Below are 20,840 nucleotides of genomic sequence, written 5' to 3' on the forward strand. Positions count from 1 at the left end.
ACAACCTGGGAAACCACTGCCTGCTGTGGAGAGAAAGGTGGCTGCAGATTTCACAGCTCTGGAAGGATCTAAAGTAGCAGAATCAGGAGGGCCATTTCATAAGGAATAGCAACTCAACTAGCCCTGGAGTCAGGAGGACCTGAGTTCAAATCCAGCCTCAGACACTTACCACAAAAACTAGCCGTGTGACTTTGGGCAAGTCACTTAACCCCAATTGCCCTGTTCTTCTTCCTCCAAAAAGCAAAAACAAACAAAAAAAGGAGTAACAACTGTTAGCCAATCAGAAATGGGTGTTGTGGCAGGCATTTCCTTTGGGGTTGCTTGTTTTTAGCTGATTGGTATATTTCTGGCCTGCCACCTCTCTCGGTCCACCACAAATCACTAATATGAAATCATGTAAGCTGGTGGTTGACAGGTCCATACCTCTCCGACCAATCTTTAGGACGTTATTCTCAGCTTCCTTCATTGGAAAACACGTCATGGCCTTCAATATGCAAACTACTAAAAAGTTGTATGAACAGATGGGTCTAATCAAGACCTGGCAGTTCTGAGTCCTCCACTGCTGCCTTCCCCCAGCTCAGCTTTTCACAGCTGGGGGGACATTAAAAGTCATATTGAACTAACACAGGAGGGGAGAGTTAGCGTGTATTGTGGGCAGCAGCTGCCTGCCTTCTGGTCTATGGCTGCCCTTTCTTTCTGTGAGACTCTTTCCCAGAGGTGGGGCTCTGCAGTCCTGTTGTCCCTTGGTGTGATGTGACCTGACCTCGGGATCCTTTGACTATATAACCCTCCTCCCCTTCGGTGCCATGGGGTCTTCTGCTGCTTGAGGAAGTGAGCCCTGTGCCCATCAAAGGCTCTGCTGTTTGACAGTATGATCTGCAGTGAGCAGCTGCTGGGCACAGAGCTCACACATGAAGCTCAAGAAGCTTCACCAGCTCCCTATTACCTCAGGGATAGCATGCAGACTCCTCTGTTTGGCACTGGAAGTCTTTCACAGTTTGATTCCAGGCGTATTGCATGATTGCATCACGGTTTTTATGTTCTTCCCACATTCAGCATTCCATTTCCCACCTCCATGCCTTTGCAAGTCTGTTCCCTATGCCCAGAGCATCCTCCAGCTCAAGTGCCTACTCTGCAGGAGGTTTGCCCAGACCCCTCTGGCTAGTGCTTGCCCTCCCTCCCCCTGTTCCTTTTGCATTTCCTTTGTATATCTCTATTTTATATACTTGCTTGTGCATGTTTTCCTCCTATAGCTTTTAAGCTCCTGGAGGACCCGGACTGCTTCATTTTGGCATCTTCAGAACCTGGGCCAGTCTCTGGTCCAGAAAAAAGGGTCTGCACCTGGGATTTCATTAGTCTCAGCAATGCTCAGATGAGGAAAACTCCCTAAACTAATGCCAGTGACTCTGCTACCTTCTCAGCAATTTACCATCTTAGAGAGTTGCCCAGTCACACAGCTGGTATTTGTCCCAGATAAGGACTTGAACACAGATCTTAACTCCAAAACTAGCTTTCTCTCTTTTAAACTATGCTGCGTCTCACCTGGAACATAGTAAGTGCTTAATAAACTTGTTGATGGTGCAGCTAGGTGGCTCAGTGAATAGAGCACTGGCCCTGGAGTTGGGAGGACTGGAGTTCAAATCTGGCCTCAGATACTTAACACTTACTAGCCATGTGACCTTGGGCAAGTCACTTAACCCCAATTGCCCTGCCCTCTCCCCTCCAAAAGACAAAACAAAACAAAAAATAAACTTGTTGAGTAATTTCAAGTGTGAAATTTAACAAAAAGTAAACTGAGGCATTTCTCTGAGCAAGATAAGTTTATTAATAGGGCATCAAACCTATTAATAAAGGATGGGTCAATGGCACCACTTCTGGCCAGAGACCCGAATTGATAGTATAACTCATTTTTATAAGCATAGAACAAAAAACAGAAGAGAAATCATATCATTGGTTATGGGATTGGCAACATTATGGGATTGAGGGATCATGATTGGTTACATTAAAAAAAAGTGGGCCTAGTCCACACATGGGATGAAAACCACCTCTACCTCTAAGGAATGCTTATGTGAATTAATGTGTCCTAGCACATCCTCAGGTCACTGATCTGGCCCCAGGTATGTAGGCCCACTGGCCCTGGGAGATTAGACAAGACCAAGATGGGACAAGGTCAGTTAGTCCAGCTTCTCAAAGATAACACACAGACCTTGCAGGAGATGCTGAGATAATGTTTTATGATGGTAGTGAGAACAGTCTTTCTCAAAGAGATTGTGGGAAAGTTCAGGCCTTTGGTATCTAACTTCAGAGAGAAACTGAACCTGTGAACTCATGATTGTCTTCACTCAGTCGCAGAGAAGAGGCTATGGTTCATTACACAGAATACAGAACATGGTTACAGAACAAAACCACTTAGAGTAAAATCAAATAGAAAATGCACGAGTACCATCTGATTTTGACGATGAGTTCATGGCACCTAAGCGGTGCAGTGGGTAAGTGCTGGGCCTGGTGTCAGGAACACCTGTGTGCAGATCCAGCCTCAGACATTTACTGACTTGTGACCCTGGGCAAGTCACTTAACACTGTCTGCCTCATTTTCCTCAGCTGTAAGATGAAGGTAATAATAGTGCCTACTTCCCAGGGTGGTTGTGAGGGCTAAATGTGGTAATTTTTGTAAAGCATTTTTCAAACCTTAAAGCACAATTTAAGTTCTAGCTATTATTAGTATTATCATTAATAATTATATCATCTGGAATAATGCTGGATAAAGTATTATGGTGGGTACTCAGTAAGCACAGTATATTGTAGTGTAAAGTTATCATTTTAACGGCTGCCGAGGATTTCCAGCTCCTTTCTCTGCAGCCCTTGTCTGAGCTGTTCTGGCTGAACCAGCATTGCACAAGTCTCAGAGTCTGACTAGTAGATGGTAGGTGTGATCAACAGGAAACACACAGAGGAAGCCAGTGGTAGGCTGTTCCCTGCACTCCTCTCTGTTCTTCTGCCCCAGCCACCAGGCTCAGCTGCCTGTGTTGTCGTCTTAGGTTTGACCAGGCCATCGAATGCCATGGGAGTCAGCCCTTCCCTGGGGCTTCCGCCTGTAACTGGCCCCCATCTTGTAGGCTGTGGAGATGTGATGGAAGGCCACACTCGCCAGGTATGCTGTGTTTTCTCAGTCCTCCTCTCCCTTTCTCTCTCTTCTGAGAATCCTCTATTTCTTCCTTTCTCCCAACATTTCATGTGATGGCAATTTGCTTCTATTTCCCAAACAGGGAAACTGAGTTTATTTTGGTGATAGAGCCCTGAGGATCAGTCACCTTAAATTCTTCCACTTTCCCACTAGAAACATCCTTAGAGAGGGTTAATGGTTGGTTCCTTTGAATAGGCTAGGCTACGGGAAAGACTTGGAAAGGCCTCTAGAGTTCAGGCACCAGGGACCTCTTTCAGGTCCATTAACCCTTCCGGGGGGAGGGATTGCAACAGATGCACTAATGAGAAAGTTCTCTGATCTCATCTTTAGCTGTTTCTAAAAATGGGAGAACAGATGGATCATGGGTTAGATTGCATAGTGCATCTGCCTGACTCTTAGAAGTCAGGTTGGCTCCTCTGAGGTCATTGTTGATATACTTTGGCTCCCCATTTCTCTACTGGGGAAGAAATTCTTCCCCTCCTCCCTCAATACTATCCCCTCCACCATCCTGTCCTCTGTCCCCTCCTTTCTCCCTGCTTCTAGCTTCTCTTTTGTGTCTATTATTTCTCCTTCTCTCTCTGTCTCATTCTGATTTCTCCCTTACCATAGGCACTCATTTCCTGCTGTCTCTGGCTGTGTAGGATGAATTTGTTGCTTTCTTCTTGTGACCAGCCAGCCAAAGCCATCCTGCTAATCTGTTAGTTCTACTTCCTGGAGCACTGGGCTCCATTCTTCAGATGGCAGGGCCTCTGGCTGTCATGGGGCAGGGAGGTTGCTTGTCCTGAGCGGCCGTTGCCTTCTTATCTCCAACAGGGGATCTTCTTTCGCCTCTTCTACCCCTGCCAAGAAACTGAGGGGGAGATTGAGCAGCCCCTGTGGATCCCCCGATATGAATACTGCGTCGGCCTGGCTGACTTTCTACGCGTCAATAAGCGCTGGGGAGGAATGCTGTTGAATGTAGCCATGGGTAAGGGTAGAACTGACCTCCTGCTTCTCCTTCCCCTTCTCTGCCACCCAAGAAGTCCCTAAACAGGCAGGGAAATTTTTGAAGTGAGAGCCTGGATTGGATTGTTCCGGTGAGCATTGCTCAAAGAATGGCCTTGTTCCTACTGCTTTTTGCATTGGGCTGGCAAGGTAGCCTCCATGTTTTGCTTCCCTGTTTTCCCCTCCTGGGTGACATGCTTTTTTCCCTAGAAGCCCTAGCCCCTAGAAATACTGATAACCTGGTCTTTTCGCAGTCCCATCCTCCCCTTTCACCATACTCAATTCCACCTTTCTGGATTAATCCCCTTCTTGTACCGTTCCCACCCTCCCCAAGAGAGTGGTGGGATAGTGATGATATATATTATAAGCCCCACTGCCTTTCGGGGTCAGGGAGGGCAATTGCTCTAACCCTTATTCACTTGGCCCCTGAAGCTGCCAACTCTGGTGTAAGCCATGTTTCTCCTAGGATCCTGCCGCCTACCCATCAGCTGGAACGGCCCCTTTAAACCACAGGCCTCTGGCTACCCCCTGATCATCTTCTCCCATGGCTTGGGAGCCTTCAGGTAAGAGCCCTTCTCTGCTTCTGCCATCTCTTGCTCAGTGAAGACTACTAGACATTAACCCAGGAGGGTCACACTGTCAGAGGGCAGCAGCCAAGCAGAGAAATAGCAGTTTCTTTCCATTTGCTGTTCTTTCTGTATTGGCTCACGTTCCTCTCATAATCTATAGTTTACAGAGCACTTGGCTCATCACCTTGTATGAAGCAGGTACCACAGTGCAGATGTCATTATTCCCATTTTGTAGATGAGGATAATGAAGCCCAGAGAGGTCTTGGCTTGCTTGTGATTGTGCGGCTGACAAGGAGCACAGAGACTCAAACTCCTGTCCCTTGACTGCATGTGCAGTGCCCCCAGGCAGCTATTACACTAAGATTCCCCTTCCACTTGAGTTCCTTCTCCATGAAGCCTTTCTGGAGTGACCCAAACCCTTTCCCCACCTAGGATAACTTCTCTAATGCACCAATATTCATAGAGACTTACAGAAGATTTACCTCTAACGATGTAAGATGGTAGACAGAAATGTAAGCTGCATTTGTCAGGCTGTAAGGTGCCCTTAATGGCCACAGTTTGCCCTCTGTTTGATAAGCCAGTCATGACTCCTAATGAGATTCTTAAACTCTGACTTCCAAACCTTGGTCTGGTCTTTCTCTGAATCTTGTAAATTTTCTCCCTCTGTTTTTGTTACTAACAGATACCAGTCTCATGCTAATCTGGGCTAATTCCTTAGTGTTTCATCATTACGGGCACTTCGTCCTCAGACATAGACCAAGCCCTGCTTCACTTTCATCGATAAGTCTTCATGAGTTGCTATGGTCAAAAAGTTCATCTCCAGCCTCCTAGGGATGAGTTGGGCAAACACACTGTAGCTCTCCATGAAGACCTTCCAGCTTGGTAGGATGTGCTAGAGCTTACACCCTGTTGGTGTAGGTTTTGAAAGACCAGAGGGCCTCTGTGCCACAATAAGGAATTGGAAGATAACTTAGATGGAGCACCCGTAGCTGGCCAGCTTCTTAAAAGGAAGGATCATATCTTCTTCCCGATAGTCATTCAGTTCATCCAGCAAATATGTATTAGGTGCCTAGTGTTTACAAGACACTGTCTACCATAGTGAGAGAGATTCAAGCTTGAGTAAAACAGCCTCCCCACTCAGGGAGCTCCAGTCTAATAGGGGAATTGAGGAATGTGCATTGGGGAGTACGGTTCTGGGTGATAAGGGACATAGGTCATCTTATTATGGGTGATATAAGTGCAGGGGGGAAGATGAGCTAGGATCTTTCGGGAAGGCTTCCTTCAGCTGGCCCTTGACCAGATGGGGAGGTGGAACTCGAGCCCCAGGGTATTTCAGACAGACATAATTGCAGCAGGAGCCAGGGCACGGGGACTGGAAAGTGCCCAGTGTCTTCATGGGGTGGAGATTGGCCAGGCTTGCCCAGAGCAGAAGCTTTTTGTGGGAAAATAGGACCGTGAGGCTGGCAAAGACAGTAAGGGACTGCAGAATTCTAGATCTGCATAGTAAGAAATCACTCACATTTCTATGGCATTTTTAAAAACCACAAAGTTCTTTCTCTCAGCAGCCCTGTTAGGTAAGTGGTGTACATGTCACTCCTATTTTACAGAAGGTGAAACTAGTACTCAGGTTGACTAATTGATTTCCCTCAACTCCAGATCTTCCAAATCCCTTATTTTATAGATGAAGAAACTAAGGGACAGATTGATGACAAGCCCCTGAGGCCACAAAAGAAGTGGCAGAGGACACACTTGAGCTAGTCTGCTGTTCTTTCCTTTCTGTTATTTGGCCTCATGGAAGAGCTTTGAATGCCTAGCTGAGAAGTATCCTCCTCCAGTCTCCCAGCATCTGGCTTGTAAATACTGATGCTTTGAGGATTTCTGGCATTGTAGCTTCTGCAGATCTGATTAGGGATGCTCACTCATGTATGAGTGAGAAGTAATGCTCTAATGGAGAAAGATACCGCCCAGTATTGGGGCAGGCATGGGAGGCTTCCCCAGCTTCCTTCCCCTTACTTATCTTCCTCTGCTATCTCTGCCACAATAACCACCCAGTTATCTGGACCTCTTGGCCTCTCCCTGCCAGCGATGGGCACCCTATTGCTGCTAAGTCCTTTCCTGGCCATGGAAGAAGAAAGATCAGAGTCTAGGGGTGAAGAGAAAGTAAACAAGAACAGGCCAGAAAGCGTTTGTTAAGTACCGCACTGTGCTGAGCCCTGGAAATACAAATACAAGCAAAAAAAAAGACAGGCCAGCCCTCAAGGAACTTCCACTCCAACCAGGGGGAGTCACCACATAAAGGCAGAGGGGCTCAAGGAAGGACCCTGTGTAGGGGGATGGAGGGGAGGCCTGGGCCTTCCTCACAATGGAAGTTCCAGGAAGAGCTCACCAGTGGGAAATGGGGCGGAGAGAGGACCCAGCTGAAACATAACATGGGGTCCAGAGAACAAGAGTGAAGTGAGAAAGGAGAGAAAGCCTCCTTTTCCTGTGAAGTTGTGGGGTAAAGCCCAAGCACCTGTAGAGGGAGATACCCATTTAGGCCCCCTTTCCCAACCAATAGGAGTTCCAGGATAGCCCTTCTGTCTGGGCCATTGTCCAGGGGATTCATGGGCAGGTTCAGATGGGACTCTGGGCCAAAGGCCCCACTCCGATGCTGGGATTCTGTAATCAGTAGACATAAAACAATTTTGAAGTGCCTAGAGGGAAGGATAAAGTCTGTGATTGTCGGGGCTTAGAGAATGGACTGAGTGAATTCCCCCTGGCTTCCTGAAGAAGGTGATCTTGAGCTGAGCCTTTAATGGGAATAGGGAATAGGTGTTGTGGGCAGGACGACAGGACCCCACATGAGTCTTCCACACAGTCAGCCTTTGTGGCTGCTTCTGGGACAGGGAGGTCTGTCTTCTGATCTGCCTGTCTGCTCCCTCCTGTATCCTTAGGACTGTATACTCAGCCTTCTGCATGGAGCTGGCTTCTCGTGGCTTTGTGGTGGCTGTGCCAGAACACAGGTGAGGGATGAACCCTAAGGGGGAAAGGTGACAGTTCTTGGAACTACCCTCTGGCCTTCTCCAGCCATGACCTTGGGGGAGTGAGAAAGTGGCATGGGTCAAAGTCCCAATTGAGAATTGTAGAGGGGGAGAGTGGGGCTGAAGAGTGCCTTCTCTCTTCCCCTCCCCTTCCTCCAGACAGCCCTATGTCTTTCAAGGGACCATTCTGCCTCGGCCACCTACTTCTACAAGCCTGCTACAGGGGAGAGCTGTCCCCAAGCTGGGTCGCTGGAGGAGGAGTGGATCCCCTACCGGAGGATAGAGGAAGGGGAGAAAGAATTCCGGATTCGTAACCCCCAGGTGAGTCTGTCTTGGCCCCTCCCCCAGGCCTGACTCCCCCTCACCCACTCAGAGGTTCTGTTGCAGAGGGTCGGAGGTAGCCCCACAGGACTGTGGGAGAGCAGCCCTGCAGCACAATAAAGAAAGAACCGGGGGAGCCTTGGTTAGAACATCCACATTTCTCCAGGACTTTGTTGTTCATAGAGCCCCCACCTCTTGATAGTCCAAGTATTATTATCCCTCTTTTATAAGAAAAGGAAACTGCAGCTCCCAGGGGAGGTATATCACACCCTATAACTAGGAAGTGTCTGAATTAGCATTTGAACCCAGGGCCCACAGCCCCAAGTCGAGGTCTTTTTACCTCATTCCTCCCAGTGGCAGTGACCAGCTACACGAATGGGAGGCCTGGAGAAGCCCCAGCAACAGCTAAACCAAAAACCATGAACACTTGACTGGTCAGTACACATTTTACTTTCCTCATGACCTTTGCTCATTGCATTACAGCAGAGTGCGCTTGCAGTCCCTGAGCATGCAGGGCCTGGGGTGGGGCCCAGCCAGGGGTGTCAGAATTGTCTTGTGCCGAGCATGATGGAGACTTGGCTCAGATCAGGAACTGTAGGGGAGAAGAAGCATGATGCTGAGAGGGTGCATTCTGGAAGTCACCAGAGATATAATCTTTAGTATGTATAGGGCATATACACATGTGTGCAGTATATACACGTGTGTGTTCTGCATACATGTGTTATGCACATGTGTATAAATACATCTATATAGTATGCCGCATGCTTGTACAGTACACATGTCTACACATACACATGTACATATTTTTCAGCAAGTTAAATTTATGTATATTTTCTTTTCAACTATTGCCAGAGATATTTTTAGTCAACCTCATCCGTACTGGTTTATACATTTTAACATGTTAATTTATATACGTGAGAACAGTAGCAGATCATGGTCAGAGGGCTTTTGTCAGGATGCAGGTGGGGAGCCCTGATGAGGCCCTGAGGAGCCTCCCGGACTCTGACATCCCTTCCCTCCTCCCCACTTCCATTTCAGCCATCTTAGGGCATACCTTAATCTAACTTGATTAAGTTACATAACTGAAAAGCATCAGCAGCAGCAGCTTCTTGATCTGTCATTGTGGTGACTTTGTCGGAGTTCAGACCAACATGTAGTCTCTTTATCTGGTCACCTCCTGTGAATGCCCTGCTCCTCCCTCCCCAGCAGCTTTGTTCCCTTGCTGAGGGGGCCCCTTCAGATCTGGCAGTCCTGGAGGCATCCAGGTAAAGGGGAAGAAGCACTGAACTTGGAGTCCAGGAGAGACGGCAGAGGGCATCAGAAAGAAGGCTGAAGCTGGATCCGAGGCCCTGGCTTCCCATTTATATTGCTCACTTTGTATGACCTTGGGCAGGTCAATTCACTTTGAGCGACTGTCAAAGGAGGTACTATATCACTTCTAAGAAAGAACTTCAAAGATCGCTTCCAGGAGCAAATTTGTGGTGCTGCAATGGAGGCTAGAATACCAGCCCTGACATATACTAGCCATGGGGCTTTAGGAGGGAAGAGAAGGCACTGGGCATGTCCATAGCACTGCTGTGTGCTGAGCCCATTGCAGATGTTGATGATAGCTAGCATTTATATAGCACTTAATTACATGCCCGGCACTGTGCTAAGTGCTTTACAGTTATTATCTCACTTGATCCTCACAACGGTCCTAGGAGATAGGCACTCTTACTATCCCCATTTATAGATGAGGAAACTGAAGCTAACAGAGGGGACATGACTTGTCCAAGGTCATACAGTCACTGTGTCTGAGGCTGAAATGAAACTCGGGTCTTCCTGACTCCAGGCCCAGTGTTGTGTGCACTGTGGCACCGCCTTGTTCTTTAGCCCCTCCCTCACAGCTATCAGTGGGGATAGGAAAGCCCTTTGGGGTTGGAAGATGCTTTATAACCACTAAACTAGTGCACAATGAGTCTTGTCTCCTGAGAAGAAGCATGGTGTAGTCGATAAGAAAGTTAGGCCCAGAGCCAGGAAGATTTGGCTTCAGATCTCGCTTTTGATGGGTCTTGTCCTTTTGACCCAGGATGAGCCACTTGTAACCTCTCTGTCGTCTACAAAACTCTCTGAGACCATAAGTGGCAGAGAAGGCACTAAGCTATGCTGGGAGAGGAGGTTCCTTATGCCCCTTCTGATCTCTTCATCTGGATAGGGGTCAGCAAACTATGGCTCATGGGCCAAATCCAGCAAACCATTCGTGGCTCATGGACCATACAGAAACAGGCAGCAGACCGGATTTGGTCTTCAGGACAGTTTGCTGACCTCTGATCTGAAGTAGTGTAATAGTTTCCTAGCTAATCTTCTTCTCTTCAGACCACCCCTTCTCCCTTTCACCCTTTACACTACTGCTGGCGTCATCTTCCCAATGTTCCTAATCGTGTTCCTTCTCTACCTTAAAAACCTACTTTGAATTCCACACTGCCTGCTAAATAGAGGAGGGAGTAAGCATTTTATGTAGTGCCTACTGTGTGTCAGACACTGTGATGAGCATTTTACAAACGTTATCTCATTTGGTCCTCACAACTTTGGGAGGTAGGTGCTATTGTTATGCCCATTTTACAGACAAGGAAACTGAGGCAGTTAGGTGAAGTGACTTTCCCACTGTCACATAGCTCATAAGGGTCCAAATTCAGGTCTTTCTGACTCCAGGCTCAGGGCTCTACCCACTGTGCCACGTAGCTGCTGAATAAAGTATAAACTCTGACTCTGGCCCTCACAATGTCTGGGGCCAGCCTATCTTTCAGCCTTCTCTCCTTTAGGTGCTCATGTCCCATCTTCATCCCCTGCTTCCCCCTTTGTGGACTCTATCCAGACTGTTATTCTCCAGCTTCCTTTCTCAGTCGGGCCCCTCCCGGCTCATGCTACATCCTCTGCATTCTTTGAAATCCCTCCATTCCCTGAAGACCCAACCCAGGTGCCACATGCTTCACAAAGCCTTCTCTGCCTCCTCTCCTTAAGTGAAAGTGATCTCTCTCCTCAGATGCTAGATAGCACTTTGCCTGACTTGGCCTGTGTGCTTGTGTCATTCTCATTCATATTGTGCTTATAGGTGCCCAGGTAGAAAGCACCCCTTCCCCTTAGATCGAAGTCCCCTGTATTGTGGACACAGCCTTTAACCTTTTCGTTACCACAACCCCAAGGACACGGCCTGACTCATGGCAATCACTTCCTAAATGTTTGTTGAATTGAATTAGCATAGTAGTACAGCCAAATTATTAGATTAGCTGCTCATCACCTCCAGAAGGTAACAGAAGAAAGGCAGTAAGCCTACCCTAAGGGGATTCGAACTGAGGCAGAAAAGAGTCCAGCTAGGAAAGCAAGCCCAGGAGCCAGGGAGGTGGGTTCATTCACTCAGTCAGCAAACACTTACTAATCCTGTCTCTCAGGTACTGCTCAGTGCTAGGGATTCAAAGACAAAAAAATGAAACACTTCATAGTCCCGAAAGCCTATTGGGACAGGCAGTAAATGAATAAATATGTGTGAAATTTCTAAAAAAAATAACTGTTAGGGCACCTGGAGAGTGGTGGTAGGTGAACTGTGAAAGCCCCCGGCCCACACTCTGCTTCCCTCCAAGCACAGATTCAGTGTTAGTCCTGACAGCTCTTCCTCCTACATTAATGAGAGGCTCTTAGAATGTCTTTTCTTTTCCTTACCTGTTGAATTCCTGATCGTTTGCTCTGGTGGGCACTCAGTTTCCTTGGTGTTAAAGTGAATCCTGCCTTCATTTTGGGCAGGCTCTGCCAGCGTCCCCTCCCCTGGGAGGGTAGCCCAGTAGTCACCTCCGGGTGGGGGTGGGATTGGGGATGGGAAGCCATCTGTGCTCAGAGACCTGCCAAGTTTCTTTGCTCAGACATGTATGCAGATTCAACATGCTGCCAATTAGAATATGGCAAACGTGTAGTAGCACACAAGCCTTGATTCTGCCTCTGCAACATTTCTCACATTGGACCCTTTCACTTTCCTCACTACCATTCCCCAAATTTAGGCCTGATTGCCTCTTGGCTACTGTTGCAGAAGCCTCCCCAATGGTCTCCCTGCTTCTGTTCCCTGCCCTCTTCAATGCAGCATCTACACAGACAGGTACAGAACAACCAAGTAGTGTTTGGATCTGTCCCTATTCTGCTCCAGGACCTTCAGAAAGTAGTTCATGGCCTTTAAACTAAAATATAAACCCAGGCTAACCTCTTTTGTCTCTTACTCTGCTTTCTTTCTTTGTAACTGATCCTTCACCTAGCATTTCAGTCCTGTCACAGCCTTACACCTCCTTACCTTTGTGAATTTTGTCACAGCCTAAAGGGACAAGTCGGTGTCCTTAAGCTTCCCACCACATGCACACACTTCTTTCTCATCCCTGCCTTTCAGAGTCCTTGACCTTCTTCAAGACCTTCCTCAACTACCTGGGAAAATCTTCAGCTCTGAAATTGTCTTTGATTTTTCTACTTAGTATGGTCTTGCTCCCTCAGTTTACCTTGTACTATGCTTATTTATATACATTTTGTATCCTCTGGTAAGATGTAAACTCCCTGAGGGCAGGGACATAAGAGGTAGCCTGGCTTACTGCAGAGGTGTCAAACTCCAGTAGGCCATTGAATCCATACATATTGATTTAGAAAACCACATATTAACATTATCTATGTTCTATTGTGTTTTTATTTATTTTGTTAAACATTTCCCAATTATATTTTTAGAATGTTTTTATTTTATTGTTTCTTAATTACCTGCAAAAAACAATTTTTAATATTTAGTTTTTATAATTTTTGAGTTCTAAAGTCTCTCTCTTCTCTCCCCCTCCCTTCCTTGAGAAGGCAAGCAATTTGATATGGGTTGTATATGTGCAATAATGCAAAACATATCTCCATATTAGCCACATTGCAAAAGAAAACACAAACAAAAAAAAGACATAAAAACAACCCAAGAAAAATAAAGAAAGCAAAAACCATGTCTGCATTCAGACTCCTTCAGTTCCTTCTCTGGATATGGATAGCATTTTTCATTGTGATTCCTTCAGAATTGTCTTGGATCTTTGTATTGCTGAGAATAGCTGTCTTTCACAGTTGCTTATCCTCTCAGTATTGTCGTTACTGGTTCTATTGTGGTTACAATGTTCTCCTGGTTCTGCTCACTTCACTTTGCATCAATTCATATAAATCTTCCCAGGTTTTTCTGAAACCATCCAAACCAAGCTCATCATATCTTATAGCACAATAGCATTCCATCGTAATCATATGCCACAACTTGTTCAGCCATTCCCCAATTGATGGGCATCCCCTCAGTTTCCAATTCTTTGCCACCACAGAAAACTGCTATACATGCTAGAACTGTACCTTGTATGTAGTAGTTGCTTTCTCCGTGTCTGGTTGGCTTTGGCCTTGAATTTTAGGGTGATCATCCTAAATCATATTCCATAATTTGGAACCTACAGTAAATGTCTTGCTGACCATATGAAACCCAAACTGCTCCATTGGATTTCAGGCTCTTCCTGGGCCATTTTGCCTTCCTTCCGCATGGATATATCTTTGGGTAGTACTGACAACTAACATGTCCAGAGCCCTGTAAGGTTTATGAAGTGCTTTTTTCCTATAAGCCCTTTAAGCTAGAAAAGCATGGCTCCTGTTCTCACCATTTTACAGATGGGAGAAGCAAAATGGCTTGGATAGGGTCCCAGGGAGTAAATATCAGAGCCAGGACCTGAATTCAGATCTTTGATTCCAAGGCTAATGCTCTGAACCACACTGGCTACTTGTACATAATGTCCCAGTGTCTGGGGGAGTTTTGGCCTTCTCAGGCCCCTGGGAATCAAGCCGGTTACTTCATTGTGGGGAGAAACATCATATGATGGGCCTCACCAGGAAAAATTCCTATCACAGGTGCATCAGCGAGCTAACGAGTGTGTTCGGATGTTGAGGATCCTACAGGACATTACCATGGGCCAGAATGTCTCCAACATCCTACCTGGTGGGTTGGACCTCAGGACTCTGAAGGTACAGTGACTTTCAGTTTATACCAGGTTCTTTTCTATCCTGGAGAGGATATTTGATCTTAGGTCCTTCATGCCTACTCCCCTTAAAGGTATTGGCCTGAATTCCTCCAAGGCAACATGTCTTGGCAAGGCAATAAGCATTTATTAAGCTCTCACCACATACCAGGCACTGTGCAAAGTGAGTCCTAGAATCTCAGCTGGAAGAGACTTGATGAATCTAGCACAACCAGTACTGGATAGGCATCTGTCTTTGAAAATCTCCCAGCCAGTGGCCATCCAGGTGCTTGGAGACCTCCAGTGCTGGGGAGTTCACTACCTTATGGGCTAGTGAATTCACTACTCATGAAGCAGGACAGTCTCCTTTTGGATATCGCCAATTAGAGTTTGATTCAAAACTCGATTCTTCAGTAATTCAGCAAACGTTTACAAGTCCTGCTGAAAGCAGAGCATTGTGCCTGGTGCCGGGGGAGGTGCACGGGTTAGATATGACATAGTCCCAGTCTTCAGAGAGCTCCCAGCGCATGAGAAAGGTAAGATACAGATGCTGATAAGCTCAGTGCCCAGTTTACGTGTGGAGTGGACACTATCATAGGACTTCGGAGGGGAACAAAAATACCCAGAGACCCCTCGAGAGTCAGTGCTTGGCTTAGTTAAGGTCTCCTTCCTGTTTGCTAGAATGGTGGGAGAAGAGGTGCTGGGGTGTGTGCATGTGTGTGCATGTGCGTGTGTATGTGTGCGCGTGCATGTGTATGCGCATGCATGCATGTGTTGGGGACCACTTGGCAAAGTAGTAACCCCAGAGTTGGGCTTTAGAGGATGTGTAGGAATTCAGTAGGTGAGCAGGGGGAAGAACATCGGAGATATGGGGAGTAGCATGAGCAAAGGCAAAGGTGGGAGAGTGGAGAGATAAGGGGGGAGGGAATGAGCATTTATAGAGCACCTGCTGTGTGCCGGGCACTGTGCTGAGCAGTCCAAATAGTGTATCCTTTTCAGGGTGTGGTCGCTGAGCAGAGTAACAGTCTAGTTTGGCTGGAATGTAGGGTACACAAAAGGGATTAATGTGAGGTACAGTCAAAAAGGGAAAGGGTTACGGGATTGTGGAAGCCTGGAATACTAGACAAAGCAGAATCCAAGGGAAACAGGCAGCCCCTGAAGGTTATTGAGCAAGGGAGTGATTTAACTAGATCTCCAACAGAGACCTTTGAGGAGGCTCTTTCTCTAGTGTCTGTGGATGGTCATGAGGGCCTGTACTGTGGCCGGGCAGAAGACCTAGAGCATAGTGTAGAACTGGCAGCTGACTGGATCTGAGAAACAAGGGACAGAGAAGAGGCAGCTGTAAAGGTTTTGGACATGGAAGGCTGGATGAATAACAAAGTATAATAAGCTTTGAGTTTGAGGTGCTGGTGGGACATCCAAAAATAAGATGTTCTGTTGAGTTCAGGAGAAAGCCCAAGCTTGGACCTAAAGTCCTGGAGTCATCTGCCTAGAAGTGGTCATTGCAGTTGTGGGACTGTATGCCAAGGAAGAAAGTACAGAGAGAAGGGCAGATTGTGCAGGACTCTGTGATGCAGCCACCTCAGAGAGGGTCAGGAAGAAGAGAAGGAATCAGGAGGAGCGGTTAGAGACATGGAAGGACAACCAGGGGAGTGTGGGCCTTCTGAAGCCAAAGGAGTGATAGGAAGGGGTGATCATGAGCTGCAGAGAGGTCTAGGAGGGACTGGGAAAAAAGCCCTTGGATTTGATGACTAAATAATTGATTATCTTTGAGTAGGGGGAGTATGCACCAGGTTGCAAGGAGCTGAGGAGAAAATGGGTGGTGATGGAGTGGAAGTATTGAGTCTAAATAACCTTTGCAAAAAATAAAGAGGTACATGATAAAGGGAATTACTGATGAAGCATAGTCTCAAAGGGGGCAGGTGAGAATGAGATTAATGGTAGAGGTAGAGATGCCTTCTTTGTTAGCTGGGGAAGGAGGTGAGTGAGCTGTTGATGCTGATAAGTTTTAAGGAAGAGAAGAGAGGAGTTAAGGATGTTGGATGGTTCCAATTTCTCTTTGTGAATTAGAAGTCTGATCGTGTGCCATGAAACTGTTAAGTGTGAGAAAGGGGGCTATAGTTAGAGATTTAAGGAGAAGAGAAAAAGATTTATAGCGAAGTCTGTGCCAAGAATGAAATAGAGAGTCAATAAAAGTAGAATTCTCAGGGAGTCCTTTACAGTGAGACAAAAATCTGCCTCTCTGTAACTTTTCTTTTTGTCCCTAGTCCTCCCTTCTGGGTCCAGCAGGATCAGTGTTATCCCTCCGTCACATGACTGCCCTTTAGATATATGAAACTAGAGATAACATCTCAGTTCTGTGAAGTCTGGATTCAGTCAGAGGGCCTCACTTGAAGACCTAGAGGGCCACATGTGACCTTGAGGCCACAGGTTCCCCACCTCTGGGCCCTAGGGGGTTGATTGAACCTCTGCCTTCTACTGTTAGGACCTCTACTGGAGGTCTTCACTATTAGAACTGCTGAGAAGAAGAGTGGGCTGCTTTGGGGAATTAATAAGTGATATCCTCATCATTGGATATGAAGCCAAAGTTTGATAATTGTCACTTACCAGGAATGTAGCAGAAGTGATTACTGTTCAGGTACAAGCTGAAGTGGATACTAGTTGAAGTACCCTTCCCTTCTCTGCCTCTGGCCAGGGCTGCCTCCTCTCCTATTTCTCCCTCCCCAGTACCTAGAGAAGAAGGGACATGTTGGCTACCATTTAGCTAAGCCATTTCCTCCTGTTCTCAGGGCAGCATTGACCTATCTAAGGTGGCAGTGATGGGACACTCATTTGGAGGGGCAACAGCCATTCTAGCCCTTGCCAAGGATATCCGTTTTCGGTGAGTTTATCATTGATGATATAATCTTGGCATTGATACTATAGTCTTAGCCTGGAAAGGCCCATAGTAGAAATGAGAGAGCTGAACTCTTTTAAATTCTTGGGTGTTTGGGCCCATTCCCTTTTTTTTTTGTGTCTCTTTTGTCCCCTCCCTTTGAGATAGGTGTTTCCTTTGGCCAGCTTTCCATGGTTCTTGGTGGCTTAACTCCTTGGAGATGCCGCTTCGTGTGCCATGACTCATTCTCCAAGCTATATTGAGCATCCTTTGTGTGACAGATCCAGAGGAAAGGTCCTTCTGGGCTTTGCTTTCAAGGAGTCTGCATTTTGATAAGGAAGCTTAGAAAAAAATTGAAGGTGGTTGCCCAACTACTGGTAGGTGCAGGTGCCTCTAACTCCCTTTATAGATATAAAGTATCTTCCCTGCTCCCAGTCTATAAAAGGTAAATCCTACAACTACTACCTTGTGGCCGTGGGTTCCAGAACAGCTGGCCACCATTCCTAGATGTGTGCTCTCATTCTAGGTGTGCAGTAGCTTTGGATGCCTGGATGTTTCCTCTGGAACACGACTTCTACCCCAAGGCTCGGGGCCCTGTCTTCTTCATTAACACTGAGAACTTCCAGACGGCTGAGAGCATCAGCCGCATGAAGAAGCTCTGTGCCTGTCACAGCCAGACCAAGATCATAACCATCCTGTGAGTAGTAATCGTCATCAGAACCATTCTCCAGCCAGCTCTCTGGGTTCTTCCATTTTCCTGGGATTTCTTAGAAAGTGTGTGGATCCATCTCCTGATGGAACTCTCTGGGAGCCTCCTGCAATACTGTAGGATTCATATAAAATTCTGTACTTGTCCTTGAATGGTATGATGGAAAGAACATTGCGCTAAGAATTGTGTTCTAGGCCCAGGTATACTGAGGTCACCTCTCTGGGCCTCAGTTAGCAATAATCAGAATAACGAAAAACTTAGAGTCTAATCTGCCCACCTGGAAGATCAAGAAACTGAAGAACATTGGATGTGAGAATTAGAAGACATTATTTGGCATTAGATGATCTCAAAGGTTCTTCTCAGAAACTAGGTGGCATAGTAGACAGAGCACTGGACCTGAAATCAGGAAGACTCATTTTCCTGAGTTCGAATGTAGCCTCAGACACCAACTAACTGTGCTCCCATGTAACGGTAATGGGAGTTTGAAGAAGGAAATGGCAAACCACCTCGATATCTCTGCCAAGGAAACCCCAAATGGGGTCACAGAGAGTCATACACGACTGAAAAACAACTGAACTGAACAAGGTTCCTCTCGACTCTGATGTCTTATGTTTCATATTCTGTATTCTGAAGTCCCTTCCCATTTAACATTCTGTCTTTTAACTATAACCATAGTATCAGGGCATCTCTCTTGGCACAAGAACTTGGCTATAATTTTTCCATGGCCCCTTATACATAGTTTCTGTAGCTTGTGCCCCTACCCAGGAAAACTTGGGAACATGAAGTGTCTGGCTGGTTCCTCTTGCGTGATACCCTCTGGTTTGTGCCACTGCCCAAAGAAATTGTGGGAATGTCAGTGTCTGGCTCATTTAGCTCAGCTCCCTTGCAAGTCCTCAGGCAGATATTAGAAGAACAGAATGACCTCATACTTGAGCCCCTCATCCATGAAGAACATTCTGCTTGCCCTTCTGGAAGGCATCAAGCAGCCTTCCCCTCTGGTGGCTGCCACCTTTCCTGGTGACCTCTGTAGTCCATGTGATTCTCAGTACTAATAAGGGCAAGGTTAATGGGCTGGCTCATCTTCATGGCTGTCTTGCCACTCCCCAAGTGGTTCCCCATTGCACTGATCTCCCCACTTTCAGCAAAGGAAAGCTCTATGCCCTCGCTCCTCTGAGACTGTCATTATTTCAGCATCCAAGCCTGGCACCAGCTCCTTGGTGCATGTGGTTCACTCTAGGAGCCCCATGGGTACTTTGTCCTCCCTTCAGGTCCCCTGTGCCACTTGATGTCTCTGTCTCTTCCTTTCTGTCCCTGGGAGCAGCACCAATTCCCTGTTACTTAGAGGTGGGGGCCTTACCTGGATACCCATTACATAAAATACATTCTGTGAGTCTGAACTCTGCTCAGTAGTGGCTTATGTGTCCCCATGCTCAGCCTTGGGGCATGATTATAGAAGGTGAGTGACAGGCCTGGAGGGGAATCCGCAAATAATTAATCTCCACTCCCATTTGGTACTTTAGCTGTATCTTCTTTTTGCCTTTTTTTTTTTTGTGGAGGGCAATTGGGGTTAAGTGACTTGCTCAATGTCACATGGCTAGTTTTGTGTTAAGTATCTGAGGCCGGATTTGAACTCAGGTCCTCCTGACTCCAGGGCCAGTGCTCTATTCGCTGCACCACCTAGCTGCCCCTAGCTGTGTCTTCTAAGAGAAACATAAGATGCATCATCGTACTCCTTCCTTAACTCATCTTAACCTAGACTCTTTTAGTTGTTTTTCAGTTGTGTCTGGCTCTTTGTAATCCCATTTGGGGTTTTCTTGGCAAAGATATTGGACTGGTTTGCCATTTCCTTCTCCAGTTTATTGTACAGATTAGGAAACTGAATTGAGTGGATTCAAACAGAATTGAGTGACTTGCCCAGGGTCACACAGCTAGTAAGTGCCTGAGGCTAGATTTGAACTCAGGAAGATGAGTCTTCCTGACTAAGGGTCCATTGCTCTCTCCACTGCACCACCTAGCAGCCCAAACCTAGACACTACTCACTAACTAAAAGAAAAGACCGTTGGAGCCCATGGCATAGCATCAAAGCAACTGGTGCAAAGCTACACCAAAACTACACCAAAGCACCTACTATGAGCTAGTCACTGGGCAAACAAAGGCAAAAACAGAAGAGCCCCTGCCCTTAAGGAGCTTATGTTCTACTAGGTGGCTACAACATGTACACAGCTAAGGAGGGTGCAAGGTATATTGAGGGACACTAACTGGCAGAATTAGGGAAGATTTTACAGAGGAGAGAGTAGCACTTGGGCTAAACCTGGAGAGGAGCAGGAGAGAAGAAGAGAGGGGAAAACTGGACAGTAGGCCTGAGGACAGCCTGTGCACATACACAGAGGGGGAGAAAAGTCAGTATACCAGATACATAACCAGTTAGACTGATTGCACAATGTGGGACTTTGACTCACTGCCCTTCACCGGGCCTCACTTTCTTCATTTGTCAAATAAGGACTCTACTTCCTGTTTGTCTTGTGATGTACTTGTGCCGAAAAGTGGTGATAATGGCTTTGCTCTATGTGGGCAAATGCCATTTGGATGCCTCATTATGGCAATGAGATGAACCTCGGTTCCTAAAGGCTCTCTGAGGAGAGCACAAACCATGCTGGGTTCTACCATGCTGGAAACATTTTGAGTCCAGCCCTGGGAAGAGACTAAGTTGACTCTCTGAGGACCAGTCCAGCCATGCATGGAGAAATTCACCATGAGTAGGCTGCTTAGACATGAATTTTTTGACCAACAAGTGGACCTCCCATTGGAAAAATCAATTCTTGTCACTATTGACATTCTCAACATCACAGACCAATTTGAAGATGCGCGGAGTAAGCCATTCACCAGTACCAGTGATTTAGAACATGATATGCTAGTGGAATGTGTTGGAGAACTCTGCCAATTCCACAGCAACCCTACCTTGTCTTTCTAAGGCAGTGTTTTGCTATGTGATTTTGCTGTTTATTACAAACAAACAGCTCAGTTTTTTTGTTTTTGTTTTTTAAAGCAATCGGGGTTAAGTAACTTGCTCAAGGTTACACGGCCAGTTATTTCTGGGAGTGGTGCTGAGTATCTGAGCCCGGATTTGATCCAGGTCATCCCGACACTGGAGCCGGTGCTCT

The 20,840-nt window shown here is 46.6% G+C and overlaps 1 protein-coding gene and 1 long non-coding RNA gene across 5 annotated transcripts in view; one reads left to right on the top strand and one right to left on the bottom strand.

Moving 5' to 3' along the window:
• Window positions 1–20,840, top strand: part of PAFAH2 (platelet activating factor acetylhydrolase 2) — a 54,070-nt gene that overhangs the window by 8,821 nt on the left and 24,409 nt on the right. For all 4 annotated transcript variants that reach the window (XM_069079280.1, XM_069079278.1, XM_069079281.1 and 1 more), the window contains 8 exons: window positions 3,039–3,151; window positions 3,998–4,151; window positions 4,635–4,731; window positions 7,671–7,739; window positions 7,937–8,078; window positions 13,989–14,102; window positions 16,885–16,976; window positions 17,497–17,667. In XM_069079280.1, the coding sequence (XP_068935381.1) occupies window positions 3,062–3,151; window positions 3,998–4,151; window positions 4,635–4,731; window positions 7,671–7,739; window positions 7,937–8,078; window positions 13,989–14,102; window positions 16,885–16,976; window positions 17,497–17,667 (929 nt within the window). In that variant the 5' untranslated portion in view covers window positions 3,039–3,061. The remainder of the gene's footprint in view (window positions 1–3,038; window positions 3,152–3,997; window positions 4,152–4,634; window positions 4,732–7,670; window positions 7,740–7,936; window positions 8,079–13,988; window positions 14,103–16,884; window positions 16,977–17,496; window positions 17,668–20,840) is intronic.
• LOC138154468 (uncharacterized) lies at window positions 8,511–12,977 on the bottom strand. The gene is made up of 2 exons (XR_011166613.1): window positions 11,775–12,977; window positions 8,511–8,670 (listed from the first exon to the last, which is right to left on the bottom strand). It is a non-coding gene; the product is annotated as an uncharacterized lncRNA (long non-coding RNA).

The sequence above is a fragment of the Petaurus breviceps genome, unplaced genomic scaffold (genome assembly GCF_028583685.1).
Source record: "Petaurus breviceps papuanus isolate PSGF00001 unplaced genomic scaffold, PetGlider_PUasm1.0 91041, whole genome shotgun sequence".
NCBI lineage: Eukaryota > Metazoa > Chordata > Mammalia > Diprotodontia > Petauridae > Petaurus > Petaurus breviceps.